The following is a 17,893-nucleotide window of genomic DNA, read 5'->3' on the forward strand; positions in this document are numbered from 1 at the left end:
TTGTATTTTTAAAAAATAATTCAAATTATTATTGAATATTATACATAAAAAATGTTTAAAACATATTTTAAATGATCAATGTAAGTATAAAATAAAAATATCACCAATAAAAAACACTGACCTTTTTTTGTCTGATTTATTTGAAAAATAATTCAAATCATTATTAAATATTATATATAGAAAAATAAAATGTTATCATATTTTAATTGATCAATGTGTCCAGTAAAAAACCAAAGGAAAAAATCTCTATTATATGTAAATCACATGCATACATAGGATCTCAAAAAAAAATTGATGCTAGTAAATACAAAGATGTAAGGTTATATGTAAACCTTGCTTAATGAAACATAAAACTCAGTTAATGAAAATTGGTTTTTTCTTACAGTAGATCTCAGCTAAGAATTCAGAGTGAATGGTTCATCTTTTCTGATGAAGTGTGTTGTTTTGAAACTTCAACTTAGTCCTTGATAGTAAAATGCAGTTAGTTTTTTACATAGCTTTCTCTTCTGACTGAAGCTTTATATAAGATTTCTCATTTCTACTCTACTAATAGTATGCTTTCATACTCAATTGACAAATTTACTTTACATTTTTTTTTTGCTACAAGATATCCCAAAAGCATGATGATGAGCTACTACAGCAGGTTCCGGCAAGCCAACGAGTGATCTAGTCTAAGCCAGAATCCCCACAAATAGCAGACAGATGCAGCAGGAAATAGCATGCCCAGGAAACAGACAAAAATGAATATTCAGATGAAATCCAGAATCCTGTGCTCAGAAGGCAATCAATGGTGAATTCGTGATACTCTTATTTTTAAGATTAATACCACCATTTAAACATGACAGTTCTGACGTCCTGAACAAAATCCCAGTCCCCCCACACACAAACAAAGACCATGGCTTGCCCAATAACTCTATTAGTAGTGACTCTTAATAAATCCATAATACACAAACCAATTTTGCAAGAGATTCTGTCTTCTGGTTTTATTTAAACATAAGAAAAGGACAGCAAGAAAATCAAAACTACAAAATGAATATCTAAAACTACATCCTCCATTCATCCAACACCAACCTAACACCGTGACCTTAAAATTACAAGAAGAAAAAATGGTAACAGCAATGCAATATCTAAACAAGCAAACAATACTGGAAACCTTAACCTTAGGGCTGCTGAGGGGAAGACACAGTCTTGGCCTTCTTCTTTTCTGAAACTGCCTTGGCAAAGGCCTCAACAATCCGTTGTTGTGACTCCAGAATCATCTCAGTGCGTTTCATTTCCATCTCCATGCGCATAGTTTCCATCTCCCTCGCCATCTCCATCTTCATATGTTCCATCCTCACAAACCCATCTCCTAAAACCTTAATAGCAGCCACCACCTCCCCAACCGGGTCTCTCTCTCTCTTCTTCCCGAAATTAGAATTAGGGCTAGGGTTTTGATTCACATTAGGGCTGAATTTCTGATTCCCAACCTTCCCAAAAATCTTGGAGCCAGACCCGGGTTGAGCAGGGGGCATCCCGGTGGGAATTCGAATTCTAAACCCACCGGCACCGGAACCCGGAAACCCATTCCTGTACAACCTGTTCAAGCTTCGAGTGTGGCCGTTCTGGTTGATCTCTTGGTACAGATCTTGATCATCGTCGTTGTCGTCGTCATCGTTGTCACTATCGGAATCGTGTTCGGGTTTGACAGGAGAGGGACCTTTCTCCATGGAGTCCATGAGCTTAAAGTGAACCCAGGAGGAGTTGAATCGGGAAACGGGGAGGGAGCGAGCGCGCTGGATCTCGGTGCGGTAGCGCTTGCGGAGCTTCTCCATTTTGTGGCGGCACTGGACGGGGGTTTTGGGAGGGGAGGCGTTGGGGCAGCGGTTGGCGACGGCGTCGGCGACCTCTTGCCAGTGGGTGGCCTTGAGGTTGCCGCGGCCGAGGGAATACCACTTGTCGCGGTAGGCGTCGATGAGGGCGAGGGTCTCATCGGGTGACCAGCAGGGAGGAGGAAGGCGGCGGGAGGAGGTAGGCGCGGGGAGGGGAAGGGGGATGAGGGCTAGAGGGACGGCGGAGGGAGGATCGGGGGGAGGAGGAGGAGATGCCATGGAAGAGGAAGGAAGGAGAATGAGAGTGGAAGAGGGGTGAGATAGAGTGGGGGAAAGTGGGTTTGGGTTTGGTGGTGGTGGCGTTTGGTAACATAGTGGGTGGTGGTGTGCGGCTGGTTTTGAGATGTGGACAGGATAGGACGAGGGAGGGCACCACCGATTTGGTGGGGGGAGAGACTAACGTGCGCCGCTCTCACTATGCGCACCCACTCACTTCACTTTGCCCTGACTTGGACGGTGGTGATTGCTCCTCCAACACCCCCACACATCACCTATCACCTATCTCATAGGTTAGCTTAAGGTTACTCTCCCACTACTCTCCATTCACCAACTTTTTATCATCTTTCAATTTTAAGATTAAATTAACCATTCAGTATACCCTCCACACTACACAAATTTCTATTAGCACTCCTCTAAAATTGAGCTGAACTTAGTAAGTAGGAGGTGAAAATAGTAAAAGTCATTCACAATAATGTTGGATACCCTAAGGCCTATTTAATTTTAAAATAAATATACGTAAACAATTTGAATGAAAAGTTAAAACTATTATCAACACTGTTCCCTCTTATTACTAATCATAATGGTAATCTTTTGATTGGTTGAAACAAGATATTAAAATATTTATTGTGTACTGTCTTTAAATTTGAATAACAAAGAGGAAATAAATGTTTTAGCACCACCATCATGTTGAACAGCTTTTTAAAAGAAAATATAAAAAACTTTTTGTTTCTAATAATTTTAGAGATTATTTAATGTGATTTTTTTAATTCAATTATCATTTTACTTAAAAAATTAATGTGATTTCCTCCATTTATTAATGTTCACGGTTTTTAAAAGATCAATGTAAATAACGAGTTAACATTGTAATATGACTCTCTCTTTTCGATCTTATGAAACAATATTTGTGTTTGACAAATATAATTGGTCCTCAGAAAATACAAGTATCATGATGATAGTTGGTCCAATGCTCTTGTTAAACTTAAAAAGTTAATTAATTCTATATATTTTTCTATCTGGATTTAGCAAAAAAAAATTGTCATTATTCTGATTTAGTTTATTTTCAATATATGTTACATAGTTGTTCTTTTCTTTATGTTAATTATGGTTTTTCAATATAGTGATATCCTTAGTTGATTCCTCTCTTTAGTTATAGGTTTAAAATATGTTTATCTCTTCGTTCTCGAATTAGGTTGCTCTATTATACTATCTTTATATGCATATTTCAATTCATAAATAGGCCTTTTTATTATTTTTTGGTACTATTTTAATTGTATCTTTACATTAATTTACTACCACGATCATTCTACTAACATAAACTTAATTTCACTTGTAAAATTATATAAAGTAGAACTCGTCAACTTGTGAAATAATTAGCCTGATCCTTCGTTATACTATCCAATATAAAGTCAAATATTAGCTAGCTATACTGAAAATATGTAAGTTTAGATAGAGTTAACTCAAGTTTTCCAACAAATTTAAATTTAATAGGAATCTTTAGAACGTACAAGTATCTATAAAAACTTAAGAATTGAAATAACAAAGGACAATTTGTTATAGAGAGTGTAAAAATAAAATAATTACGTGGAGGTAAATTGATTATTTAGATCATTAGTTGATTTATTGATCAATTAATTAAGTTTCTCATATGTTTCATGTGTATACTTGTGAAATTCTATTCCTTTATCTCTTAAACCAAACAAATAAAGGATTATTAAAATTAAGTAAATTAACAAAAAATATTAATTAAAACTGAATTATAAACAAACATTCAAAGATAATTCTAAAAGCATAAATCAAAATTCAAAAAGAAAAATATATTAAACTTTATTTTGCATAAATTGAAAAATAATACAGCACATGACTTCATAATTAATTATGAATTGACAATAAAACGTCTGAAAGGTTTAATCTTCGATGTGAAAGAGAACAAGAAACATTACAAAAAAATAAATTAGAATGTGATGTGATGAATTATTGAACGGTGAGTGATAAAAGTTGAGTGCTAATTATGCATTGTAAAAAATCCAAAATAACATGATGCATAAAAATGAGTATTGAAGGCTCTCCAGAACAAATTCTATTGTAAATGTCTAATGAGGAATACGTCTTAATGGGTTTTCAAAGCATCAGATAATTTAATTACACGATCTAATGATTCTCATAACATACGAGTCTTTGATATAACCCTTACATGAGATCATGGTCCATATTAAATGTATATTAGTTTCATAAAGTATGTGCCTTAATAGTTCACTACTGAGATATTTAACGAAATAGAGGAAATCGCTATAATAAGAGAAAATGGGGTTTGAAGAGTGTTTTAAATTTTTTTACAAATCAACGTTTGATGACTATTATAAAAAATTAGACGAATTCCAATAATTATTAGATGTGTGTATTTTCAATAAAGCATTTAACAAAATGTTTTAAGCATGAAAAACAATAAGTATTTTTATACTAGTTCTTTCAAGCCACGTGTAATATTTTAGAGAGAATTTCTGATTAACTAGATTTTCACTTAACATATTTTTTCAAATTTTATTTTTTAATTTAAATTTTAATAACTTTTTAGTTAATTTAGTTTGTTTATATAATTTAATAGATTAATATTTTAATTTTTTAAAGATTATTTATTAAATTAAAATGATTAAAATATATTAAAAAAATTATAAATTTGTAAATTTTGTTATCATGTGTTAATTATTTGATATACATTAAAACATATTAGATAAGATTCTGTAATAATAATAATAATAATAATAATAATAATAATAATAATAATAATAATAATAATAATAATAATAATAATAATAATAATAATAATAATAATAATAATAATAACAGTAATAATAATAATAATTCAATATATATCTAATTAACATATATTAATTGAATTTCCTTAATTCAATAAATTTTTTAATTAAATTTTGAAATCCAAGTGAAAAGAGGTGCAGCATGTTAACAAAAATTAGGTAGTAGGTGAGTGAGGTAATTTTAGGAGAGAAAAAAAATGCACCTAATCAGAAGGGTACTTTAGACATTAAAACACATTTGGTGGTGCATAAAGAAACCTTTGAGATGTAGGGAGAACCTCTCACGGGCCTTTTATTTTCTTTCTGCGCCCCTTAAATTTTGAAAATTTTGTTTTAGCCCTCAATACCCTAAATTACTTTCTCAATCCTATGTTTCCCTTCCTTGCCCTTTATTATGCCTTTTGTGCCATTCATGCTGCATCTCCTCATACTCGTTGTGCCATTCGTGTTTCACCTCCTCATACTTCTTCCTCTAGTTGTCTCATTCATGTTGCACCTCCCTCTCCCGTGCAGGTCGACTTCTTTTTCTCATTCATATAGCATTGTTATGGTTCTTTTTAATAAATCATATAACATTGTTATGGAAGAACTAGAAATGAGTGAAGAAATGCTGTTCGTCCCCTATTACATTTAGTTTATGGTTTAAAAATTTTATGTTTCTCGATAAATGTATAATTTTTTTAATAACTATATTTTTATTCTTTTAAATTAGTATAAATAGAATGTTCTGACATATAAAAATAAACATGTAACAAGTGTTTCGAAAAGTTATTTCAAATCCAAAATTACCTTCTAAAACCCTCTCTTTATAAATTTCTTTTATATACCCTGAATTGGATATTTTGAAAGACATTTTTTAAATCCAAAAATATCTTTCTGTCCAACCCGAAAAATATTAAAATAAGAAAGTATAAAAATATTTATTATACTTTTAATAAGGCGTAATTCCGAAAATGACACTTTTTACACTGTTGATTTTTATACCTTATAAATATTTACCAATAATAACATTTTTATACCCTTTATAATTCCTTAATGATTTGATATAGTTAGTGATTTAATTATATAGAAGTTTAAATTAAGAATATATATTTTAAAATGTTTTATTACTATATTATTATAATAAGATTGTAAATAGATATATTAAAATAAAGATGTCAACATATTATTTTTTAAATATTTAGTTGCATTCTTCTTTATTTTGAAAAGAATTGAATAAATATATATATTTTCGAATTCAGAACGTTCATTAAAAAAATAGAGATAGACATTTGAGATGCAAGAAATTCCTTCAAAATATAAGTGTAGACTAGTGCAAAAAATGTTTTTTATACCGATTAAAAACATGTTTTTTTATTATACCTGTTTTCGAACAGGTATAGAAGTATGGTATAAAAGTTTTTCTATTTTCCACGCCACGTTAAGAACCGATATAACAAAGTTTAGCTTTTACACCGGCTCTGTCTGCAATAAGTATAAAAGTTTGATTTTATATTCTGAAAGCAAGTATAAAAAGTTTCCTTCGCGGGTAGAAAAAAATTCCATTTTTATACATGCTAGTGCTATAATAGGTATAAAAGAGTCTCACTTTTATACCTAGTAGTTTTATAACCGGTATAAAGAGTGACGTTTTTTTTAGAATATTTGATTTGTATATGCTACTACTTATATCCAGAGTGCATAAAATTCAATCTCATACATAATACAGTCTAAATAATCAGTAACAAGCAAGATAATTAATATTGTTTCTATTAATACATCAAAATCTAATATTTACCCAACAAAGTTCGTAAATATATTTACCTAACATAGTTACTTAAGAAAATTACACATAAAATAGTTCTTCAATTCAAAATGTAATATTGAAACATCTAATAATATACAAAAGGTTAAAAGAAATGCAATCCACTTCTCTCCAACATCCTTTATAACATGTTGTTCAATTGGAGACGAGTCATCGAATATCTACACAATAAATAGTTTGAGTCAAGTTATAATAATAGTGTTAAATAACATTAACATAAATAGAATTTTATTAATAAAAATTATATACTTATTGTTGCAAATAAGATGTTGAGTACACTTGCTTTTTTCCCTTTTCAAAAGCCTCTGAGAAGTACTTTTGGACTTGATATCTATGAATAAAATGGTGAAACAAACATGAATACAATGGTATGCAACTAGACAAAGACACAAAGAAAATGAAACATTAAAAGACATTGATGCGTGCTAGAAGTCTACAAAGCAAAGTAAATTGTAAAAAAGAAACTTGCCTCTTCAGTTCATCTTGTAACTGTGACATGATTGTCAACTCTAACAAATTTCCTTATTCTTGAAGTAATTCTGAGGTTTCAGAGAGAACAGAGAAATGCCAGGAAAGGCAACATCATGTTATCAATAAATGCCAAATTAACGGAGAGGTGTAACAGTTAACAAACTATCAACGTATGGATATTGAAACATTCCAGTACCTTTTGCACTCCTCTTCGCATAATTGAGCTTCAAGCTCCTGAATTCTAGAATTAAGTTTATCCACTTCTTGAATACTCTCATCAAGCTAGACCTTCATCAAGCTAGACCTTCAAAAATAAGAATTTGTACGTTTTTTTTTTCAAATTAAATTTAGGGAAGCTAACTGGAAGGTTGATTTCATCAGTTTTCCCAGGACATCATATGAAACAACATTTCAATATCAGGACATCATATGCAACTATAAGAGATAAAACTAACCTCTAGCTGGAATTTTCGGTTCTATAGAGCACTGATACCTAAATCTACTTTCTTCAGCTGCAAAAGTTACAAAAATATAAAAACACATGCAATTTTCCACAACAAACTAAGGAATCTTCCATATATTTTTTAATGATATTTGCATGAATATAGGCATATGCTCCAAGAAAAAATGAAATAACATTTGCTCCAAGAAAAATGAAATAACATATGCTCCAAGAAAGGCATATTCCCCGGTCAAAAGAAAGGCATTTTAATTTTAACATATATACATGGAAGAAGAACAATAATAGACCATTAGTTCCCACAAAAAATTAAAAGATGTATACGAAAGTATCCATAATGATTCATGGTTGATTTACCTTTTGTTCTTCAAAGACCTTGTTGTTATCATAACTACCAATTCTGTTACTTGTTGTTACCCTAAATGCTTGTAATCTCTATACTATAAATACTAGTTGTGCTCAAATACAAGTTGAAATCAAATGTTAGACATAACATTCCGATATAATACATGCCTTAAAGAAACTCGGTAGTCAAGTGATTAGAAAATATAATTCACCAAACGAGTTTTAATAAAGATTTTAGACATTTTTCATAATCATTGGAAAAAAATTTCTTAATCAAAATGAAAGTTCATTTCTACGTAGAGATAATAGGTTAAGTTACTAAATTGAGAATGTGTTATAGCAAAATATCTTTTCAAAATTTTATTCATGGAAAGAAGACTTAGAAGACAGATGGCTAAAATTGATAGAGATACCGGTGCTTCTGATAACATCCAATGATTTTTCCAATTATAGATGTCATATTGTAAGCAACAACTGCTGAATAGATCATTCACTGCAAGCTATATATATTTATTGTCACGAACAAACAAGCTATCATGCAATCAAAAGACTGTTCTTGTCATTTCACTCAAAAGCAATGGAAATTCCCTTGGCAACATTTGTATGCGAATGACCGATGTTTGGCTCCAAGACTTTAAAACTAATCAAACATGAGAAACTCTAGCATATTACAAGTCCAATCATTTAAAAACTAAAACATAAAAATATTAATATTAAAATATAACAAATCCCTATCTGTAGTTATTTTAATGTAATGTTGTCTTGAGATTTTTACCAGTAGCTTCTACAATAGTACAATTGCTCATTAGACAAGCAAGTGAATCACCTATACACACAATTGCTAACAACTCCTTTTCTTTTTCTTTTTGAATTTTAAGGTAGAAATATAAAAAAATCCAAACTGCGAAATTTTCAATCCCGTGAAAGCAATTCATGATAATTAATAAACACCTACTCATATATAAAAATCTAACTATTTTCACATGAACGATAAAAAGTAAAAATAAAAGTAGAAGTAAGAAGCTAACCTGGTTATTATTATGACACTGATGGCAGCAAGCAAAGCAAACAATCTAACCTTTGATTAACTCTCATCTAAGCTTTTTCCTGTGGCTAATTATTTGCTTCGTGCTTATCTATAAATAATTGCTGCCAGCTTTTAAGCAAAAAAGAATTTGGTTGGATAGAACAAAAGCCTATAGTTAAGGGAAGATAATTGTCTTTTAAAACCTTAAAAACTAGATACAACTAGGAAAAATAATTGTCTTTTACCTTAGTATTGTATCAGGTTTGAACATTAAGTGTGTATTTGGTTTCACATATAGAAGTATTTCTTCTAAGCCAAATAAAGAACTATTTTATATAATTTTTACATTTTCATTTGATTTGACATGAAATATATTGAGAATATATATATATATATATATATATATATATATATATATATATATATATAGAATGCATTCCTCCCTCCACTCCATAGCCAACTACATTAGCAGTATTGGGATGGTTTACGCGAACCATTATGCCATGTTCTGATAAGAAGTCCCCCGTAGTTTCGTTTTCTGCTCCACGTGCCAATCGTTTAATCGCCACCAGCTGACCATTTGGCAAACATCCTTTGTAAACCTCAGCATAACCACCTTTTCCAATACAATTTTCTGCACCACCAATGTAATGAGTTTAATCTCTGTAACAGGCATGCTAACCACTAAAGAATAAACAAAAAGAAAGTTGTTATGAGTGAAAATAGAAAAAATATTGATGCAATTGATATCTGCAACCAACCGTGTTAAAGTAGACAAGGGAAATGCATCAATAAGTTTGATTGAGATTGCTTAACTTCGTTTTTATTTGAAGTAAGTTAACAAATCCACCAATATCAGGTGATTATTGTAAAAGGGAAATGAAGTCAACATCTGCAACAACTTTTAACAGGATAACATTAATGTAATCATCCATTAAGCATATTTCATACCTTGGGCGAAGTAATTGGTTGCAATTTGTATCACATGGTGAGTGAAGATTTTCCAGGGTGAACTATGAAAGGAAGAAGAATCTATCACAGTCTCCCTCCTGCCACTGGTGAATCTTCTGGAGAGTTTGAGGACACTTAGAGGATACAATGTGGCCACCGGCTTCTTCGATTTGACCCTCAACAGTTGAAGAAACGCATGCCACCTAGAACCGGGCTTTGACTTATCAAAATTCGAGGTACCAGGTTCTTTGGAAGATCTAGTTTCTTTTTGGTACTTTCTCACTTAAAATCTATCATTTGGAGGCTCAATCAATAGTCTTAGTACTGTATCTATATACATATGGTTATCTTTAATTACAACAATTATTTATAATTTACACGAAGAATATAGTTGATAACACTCAAACAACACGATAACATGACCAGAAAGAAGAAAGTAAATAAAATTGTACAACAGAGGGATAAAATAAAGGCCAAGAACCTTAGAATGCATTAGTGTAATTAGAGTCCGAATATTCTCTGGCCAGGATAAGTCCGACCTCGCCGACGAAGCCTAGATCCGCGGCCTTGGGTTGGGACGGGCGGTGAGGATGCAGCCATCGAGGCTGGAGAGACCTGCTGTAGTGGCCCCGACCTTGTTCATGGCGGCGCCATCATACTTGACGACTATAGTTTTGCAGCGAAATTTCTGGATGAAGGGGAGCGATTCAGAGAGCATGTCGACTCGATACTTACCAGAATGGTTGACTCGGTGGCTATTGTGGAGGTTGAACCGAGTTGGCAATGGCGTAAATGGCACGGTGGTGGCGGAGGCGAGAGGAAGGGAAAGAGGGGTTACTAGAGGGTGTGGTCAGTGGGTTGTGGGGTTTGGTTGTGAACGGGGAAGAAGGGAAAATATCTTTTGTGATGTTTTTAGAAATTTAGAAATATTTTTTAATATTACATTTTTCTTCCAAACCGGTTATAATATAAGTTCAATAGGTATAAAAATAACATTTTTCTATAGCTATTTTAAATATAACCGGTATAAAAATCTTTATAATTTATTATAACTTTGCCATTTGTCATTTTTTATACTTTATTTGATTTATTTGAGTGTAAGAGACATAAAAAAACTTATTTTATTTACGAAATTGGCATCATATCTTTTTCTATAGCTGGTTATTTTATTTACGAAATTGGCATCGTATCTTTTTCTATAGCTGGTGATTTCAACAGTATAAAAAATCTTTATAAAAAGTGTATTTTTTGTAATAGTGAGATATAAAAGTTGAAAACTTAGAGATTTGAAACATTTCCGATGAGACGATGGAGCAATTCTTAACAAGCACTGTACCTCCCGCGCAATAAAATATAAGATCCAAGAGAATGAAACGCCCGTAGTGCTCATTTTAGCCTTTCCCTTTGATCCTAGAAAACGTCCAAAAAAAGTGTCAGACCATCAACAAAAGAATATTAAGGTGATAGCGTTATCAAGAGAAGCTAGATTTCGCTTTGGAATTGAAAAAAAAAAAAAGAGATTTTCGACAACAGATTTCGCTCATAAAGTTCTTGTTTGATCTGCGGCTGTTTTTAATTCGTGATGATCAATAAAAAAATTATATTATTATATGGGGAGTGCTGCTGTTGTAGATTTCTGGAATCAAACTTTATCCCACATCGTTCCCAACAGATGCCTTCTTGTTGGAGTTCACCATGGAAAGCTCACCCCATTCTAATATTTGAATCGTTATAATAAAATATTTAAGCCAAAACTAAACTCGTGCTACACGGACTAGCTAGAATAAAATAGTATTTTGTACACTTGGATTCTTGTATAAAATAAAACAGAACAATGAACAAGAGCTTCGTTCCCAAGCATGATATATAAGCACCGTGGACAACTTAGGGAGGAAAAACATTGTGTGAAGCTTCTCAGAGCAATGGATAGTGAACAATCACCACTCAACATTTACTTCATTCCTTTCCTAGCACCAGGCCATCTCATCCCTCTCTGCAACATAGCTACACTATTCGCCGCACGTGGTCACCGCGTCACCGTCATCACCACTCCCTCCTACGCCCAAATCCTTCGCAAATCCAGCCCCTCCCTCCTCCTCCATGTCGTCGACTTCCCCGCCCAAGAAGCCGGATTCCCCGGCGGCGTACAACTCATGTCCGCCGCCAATGACGATGAAAGTGCCGGAAAGTTCTACCGCGACAGCATGCTCCTCCGTGTCCCCATCACCAGTTTCCTAGAGCAGCACCCACCAGATTGCGTCATCGCAGACTTCATCCACTCCTGGGTACACGACGTAGCGAGCAATCTCCGGATAGCCAGACTCGCCTTCAACGGCTTCCCCCTCTTCACCGTGGCCGCCATGGAGTCCGTGATATCGAACCCCGCACTTGTTTCCAACGCCGGCCCCGTCGTGATCTTTGATCTTCCCCACCGCATCACCTTGTGCTCCAGACCACCCAAGGGGGTCACTACCTTCTTGGAGAGGCTCCTGAAAACAGAGATGAAGAGCGACGGTCTCATCGTGAACAGCTTCGTGGAGCTTGACGGAGAAGAGTACATCCAGCACTACCAAAAATGCAAGGCCCACAAAGCCTGGCATCTTGGGCCAGCGTTTCTGGCTGCGAAAGTCGGTGAAGAGAGGGGCGAGAAGAGCGTGGTGAGTGAGGAGGAGTGTGTGAGTTGGCTGAACTCGAAGCAGGCGAAGTCTGTTGTGTACGTATCCTTCGGTAGCGTGTGTCGGTTTCCGGATAAACAGCTTTTCGAGATGGCGTGCGGGCTGGAAGAAGCGGCCCATAATTTCATATGGGTGGTTCCGGAGAAGAAGGGGAAGGAGAACGAGAGCGAAGAGGAGAAGGCGAAGTGGTTACCGAAGGGGTTCGAAGAGAGGAACGCAGAGAAGGGACTGATCATCAGGGGGTGGGCCCCGCAGCTTGTTATCCTGGCCCACAATGCTATTGGTGCCTTTCTGACTCACTGCGGTTGGAACTCTACTTTAGAGGCCGCTACAGCTGGAGTTCCCATGCTGACGTGGCCGGTGTTAGGGGATCAGTTCTACAACGAGAGGCTGGTTACCGAGGTACGTGGGGTGGCAGTGGAGGTGGGCGCCACCGAGTGGAGAGAGACCGGCTATGGGGAGAGGGAGAAACTGGTCACCAGAGATTGCATCGAGAAGGCTGTGAGGAGGGTGATGGACGGCGGTGATGAAGCTGAGGAAATGAGACGGCGTGCAAAGGAGTTATCGGATAAGGCTAAAGAAGCTGTTGGGGATGGAGGGTCCTCTCACAATAATTTAACTGCGCTCATTGCTCATCTCACGCACCTCAGAGACACACGCTAATCCTTATGCCTTCACACTGCTCACCACTCACCAGAGTAACTTAGGCTTGTTGGTGCTTCTATTATCAGTCTTATTCGTCGTATTTTGAATAAATTTAGTAATGTTATCGTTTTCTTTCTTTAATCATCTTTTGTGCCATCGATACTTGTCCAGTGATGAAGGCCACACATGGAAATGGAGGCTCTTTTATTGCTGAACAACTCTGTTACCACTGCATTTAACTTTCTCGCATCATTATCTTACTCAATTCAAAAACGGAAGAGCTATTTTGGTTTTTCTTTTTACGATCCTAATCAATAATAAAATATTAACTTATTTAATTAAGGGGAAGTTATACTTCAACGACCCCTAACTCATATTTACTCTTAAATAAATAAATATATATATATATATATATATATATATATATATATATATATACACACATATTTAAGACTAAGATAATTTATTATAATTAAAATAAAATATGTAAATATATATTTTCTTTACGACTAAGATAATTTATTATAATCAAGTTTTGTATAATTAGATAAAATTAATTATAACTATTTTAATTAATTTTATAAAACAAAATGTGTGAATTATATTAAATAATAATATTTTTATACGCAAATAAATTGTTATACTAGTAATGATTTGTGTGTCAATTGAAGTGAGGCCTACGGGTTCCATTTACAGTGGGGACAATTTCCTTATTTGGCTTTTGTTTTCGAAGGTAGGCATTTTCCTTATTTGGCTTTTTTTTTCCATTTTCCGTGTGGGGCCACTGGGAAGACAGAGAATAATGTCTGACAATTGGGGTTGGCATTGAAGGAGGAGAAATTCGAGAACTGAAAAGCAAAAGTTAGTAAATCAGAGGTGGGGGAGTAATTGAAGAAAGAGAAACGAAAATTTAAAGTCTGTCCATTGATGGTTTCGAAGAGAGAGAGAGAGAAAGGAATAACTATCTTTTTCATTTGTGGTTTTTTGTAAGAAGCAGATGCAATTCATGGAAAATCCGTTAAGAAATTTTATTAATTGGTATTCGAAAACTAGTTAAGAAACATTTAAACGTTAGTTAAATTTTTTTTTTATTTTACTTTTTTATTATTTACTACTACTAATAATTAATTAATAAATTTAATTTTTTTTAATTAAATATTTACTAATATTCTTTTAATTTTATTTTATTATTATTAATAATAATAAACAATTAATAAAATTATTATTTTTCATAAAATTTAAAACTAGTATTTTAATTTATAAAATATTAATTATTAAAAAGTCAATAATATTATAAAATTAAAAACAAATTTTTTTGAAACAAATATGTTAACCGTATTCGGAAATACGTTAAAATATTTAATTTAAATTATTTGTGTTAACCGTATTTTCAACTTCAGATTTTTTTTATAATTTACTTTTTATTTTTAATTAATAATCATAATAATAAACAATTAATAAATTTAATATTTTTCATAAAATTAAATATATATTAATATTTTAATTTATAAAATATTAATTATTATAAAATAAATAATATTATAAAATTAGAAATAAATTTTAAAGATATATGTATGGTTATCGTGTATTTATTTGAATTATTTTATAGGCTTAAATGCTTACTTCGTCCTCACGTTAAAAGGTAAGAGATGAATTTTTGTTCAGTATCCAGTTTTAAAAATGAAGACATTGGGTTCCTATATTATGAAAAATGTATGAATAAGATCATGTCCGTTAAATTGACAGCAATAGCGTTAAGTCCATGCTGATGTGCCCGTACATTTTCTCTTCTCTCTTCTGTTGTCCAACTTTTTCTTTGTGTTGTTCAGCTTTTTCTTTGATGATTTGTTGAACTTGTTCTTTCTTTGTGGACCTTATTCACATCCTTTTCATAACATACCATAGGGGCCCAATGTTTTCATTTTTAAAACCAGATACTAAACAAAAATTCACCTCTTAACACGAAATAAGCATTTAAACCTATTTTATATCAACAGTATTTTTAATTAGTTTTTTTTTTAATTTTTTTTTGTTTTTAATCCATAATAATAATAATAATTGTTTATTAAATTATATGAAAAATAATTATAGTAATATGAAAAATGTTAAATTAATTAATTGTTTATTATTATTAAATTTAAAAAAGTGAATTTCTTTAAGAAAAAAACTTAACTCGCGTTCGGATGTCGGTTAAGATTTTTTGTTAATCGATTTTTGAACTCGTGTTAAATAATTTCTTAACCGGTTTTCAAAGGTCAGTAGCAGCATTTTTGGTATTTATGAGGTGAATGATGAAATGGATGTATTCAAACAAAAAGATAATAATGACATAATAATTAGTATTCAAACAAAAAAATATATAACAAATCATTACATATACAAAATAAATCAAGAAAAAAATACAAAAAAAATAAAGACATAATAATTAATATTTAAACAAATAAAAAATATAAAAAAACATTACACATTCAAAATAAATTAAAAAACAAAAAATAAATAAAAATAAACAAAAACTAGTTACATAATAATTAATAATTAAATAAATAAAAAATATAGAAAAGCATTACAAATTGAAAATAAAATACAAAACAAATAAAAAAATATAAATAACATAAAATATTTAAATATTAAATAATATTTAAATAAATAAAAAATATAAAAAACATTAAAAATTAAAATTTAAATAAGAAACAAATAAAAAAGTTATAAAAAATTTGAATAATTACATAATAAATAATACTAAGTAAATAAATAATATAAAACAAATTAAAAATTCAAAATAAAATAACCAAGAAATAAAAAAGTTAACAAACAAAAAAGAAATTACATAATAAATAATATTTAAATAAATAAAAATAATTATATAACAATTTATTTATTTCAAACATATTTTAAAATATTAAAATATATAAATACAGAATAAAAATATAAAACATAACAAATTAAAATCAAAATAACATAAAAGAGAAAAATAAGAAAAAACAAAGAAACCAGAACTTAAATTTCGATAAGGTCATTACTCTGGTTACTCACCATTGCATATAGAGAAGAAGATGATGTTACAGACAATTGAAGTGGAGTAAATCCACGAGAAAAAAAAAATACTAGTTGGATTTTTATGTTTTGTTTTCATTGGACTTTGTTTCTTTTTGTAAAAGAATTGTTATAGTTTATTATGCGTTATTTAGACACTGTTAAAGTTGTGGTTTTGCTTCCACGCGAAGTTTACAGATTTATAAAAGATTTTAATTAAATGACCAAAAGAATTTTATATGATTTTATGTAGAATAAACTTTGTTTCTTTAGCATCCTATTACCAGTTAGGTTTAATTTTGACATGTACCGAAATTTACAAATTTTTATAAACCAGTCTACTTTGAACTTGTAATAAGTTAAGTTTTGACTTGTTTTGATAACACTAAGTACTAATCATATCACTAATAATAATATATAATAATATTAAGGGTTAAATATGTTTTTAATCTCTAAACTATATTGGCCGTTTCTAGTTTTCGACCCTCTTTGAAAGTAAGGTACAATTTGGTCTTTATTCTTTTCGAAAACGTTCGTTTTAGTCCTCGAAAACTAACCACGTTTAAAAATTTGGTCCTCATTTAGCAACAAAATGAGGACTAAAACCAAAATTCCGAGGACTAAAACGAACGTTTCGAAAAGAATGAGGACCAAATTGTACCTTACTTTGAAAGAGGGACGAAAACAAGAAACGGCCAATAGTTTAGGGACTAAAAACATATTTAACCCTAATATTAATAATAGGAATAGTACTACTACGAATAATATTACTAATATAGTAATAATAATAATAATATTAATGTTAATAATAATAAATAAATAAATAAATAAATTCATCCCACACATTTGTGAAAAAATTACTTATTTTACAAAATAAAAATATTATATTTGAAATTAGTATCATACAGTAGCCAATTATTAAAGAAAAATACTGAACTTACATAACTACAAATGTTTTAATTAGGAATCAATTATTTTTAACTAACTTAATGATTGTTTATATTATGCATTAATCATTTTAGTAAACATGCCATAATTTTTGGTTAGTGAACATGTTTTTGGTATTAATGCTTTTTAAATGAAAATATTGAGTTGACAGTCAATAATTTGTTTTTTAATGCATATGTATTGTTTATTTAATATCCTCGATCTTTTTGTACCTATAACAAAATCACATTTTTTCATAAAAACTAAAACTACACAAATCTTTTTAGATCCATAATATATCTTTTTAGATCCATAATATTGTTACAATGTCTATAAAGTCAATTAACTATACGTGATGAAATGATAGAATTACTTGTTTATAAACTTGATAAATAATTTTGCAGTTTAAGAAATAAAAAAAAGTTATAAATACTTATAATTTACAATATGTTGTAAATAACAGATTAAAAATAATATTTTATAATTTTTTTTTCTGAATTGAATGATTTGGTTCGGATCATGAATAGAAACAAACTAAATTATTTATTACATTTAAAATTAATATTATATATTTTTTAATTAATTATAAACTAAAAACTTGCATAAATATATATTTTTAAATTGTTTGGAAGTTTAAATGTATTTTATTCAT

At 31.1% G+C, this 17,893-nt stretch overlaps 1 protein-coding gene, 1 long non-coding RNA gene and 1 pseudogene across 6 annotated transcripts; 1 reads left to right on the forward strand and 2 right to left on the reverse strand.

Moving 5' to 3' along the window:
- Nucleotides 1–784: 784 nt before the first annotated feature.
- Nucleotides 785–2,588, reverse strand: LOC124844220 (Alcohol dehydrogenase transcription factor Myb/SANT-like family protein). Its single transcript, XM_047321112.2, has one exon. The coding sequence runs from the start codon at nt 2,088–2,090 to the stop codon at nt 1,161–1,163; it is 930 nt and encodes a 309-aa protein (XP_047177068.1). The 5' UTR covers nt 2,091–2,588; the 3' UTR covers nt 785–1,160.
- A 4,048-nt stretch (nt 2,589–6,636) lies between these two features.
- On the reverse strand, nt 6,637–10,883 carry LOC124844213 (uncharacterized). 5 transcript variants are annotated; one of them, XR_015783937.1, is made up of 7 exons: nt 9,962–10,883; nt 9,012–9,644; nt 7,634–7,690; nt 7,375–7,482; nt 7,177–7,246; nt 6,957–7,038; nt 6,637–6,868 (listed from the first exon to the last, which is right to left on the reverse strand). It is a non-coding gene; the product is annotated as an uncharacterized LOC124844213 (long non-coding RNA). The 5 variants fall into 5 exon arrangements; XR_015783936.1 differs by having other exon boundaries at nt 7,634–9,644; nt 9,962–10,251; nt 10,443–10,881; XR_015783935.1 differs by having other exon boundaries at nt 7,634–9,644; nt 9,962–10,164; nt 10,443–10,880.
- A 766-nt stretch (nt 10,884–11,649) lies between these two features.
- LOC124844221 (UDP-glucosyl transferase 73CC6 pseudogene) lies at nt 11,650–13,422 on the forward strand (annotated as a pseudogene).
- Nucleotides 13,423–17,893: the final 4,471 nt, after the last annotated feature.

Source organism: Vigna umbellata, chromosome 1 (genome assembly GCF_029865625.1).
Source record: "Vigna umbellata cultivar VRB3 chromosome 1, Vumbellata_1.0, whole genome shotgun sequence".
In the NCBI taxonomy this organism is placed as follows: Eukaryota; Viridiplantae; Streptophyta; class Magnoliopsida; order Fabales; family Fabaceae; genus Vigna; species Vigna umbellata.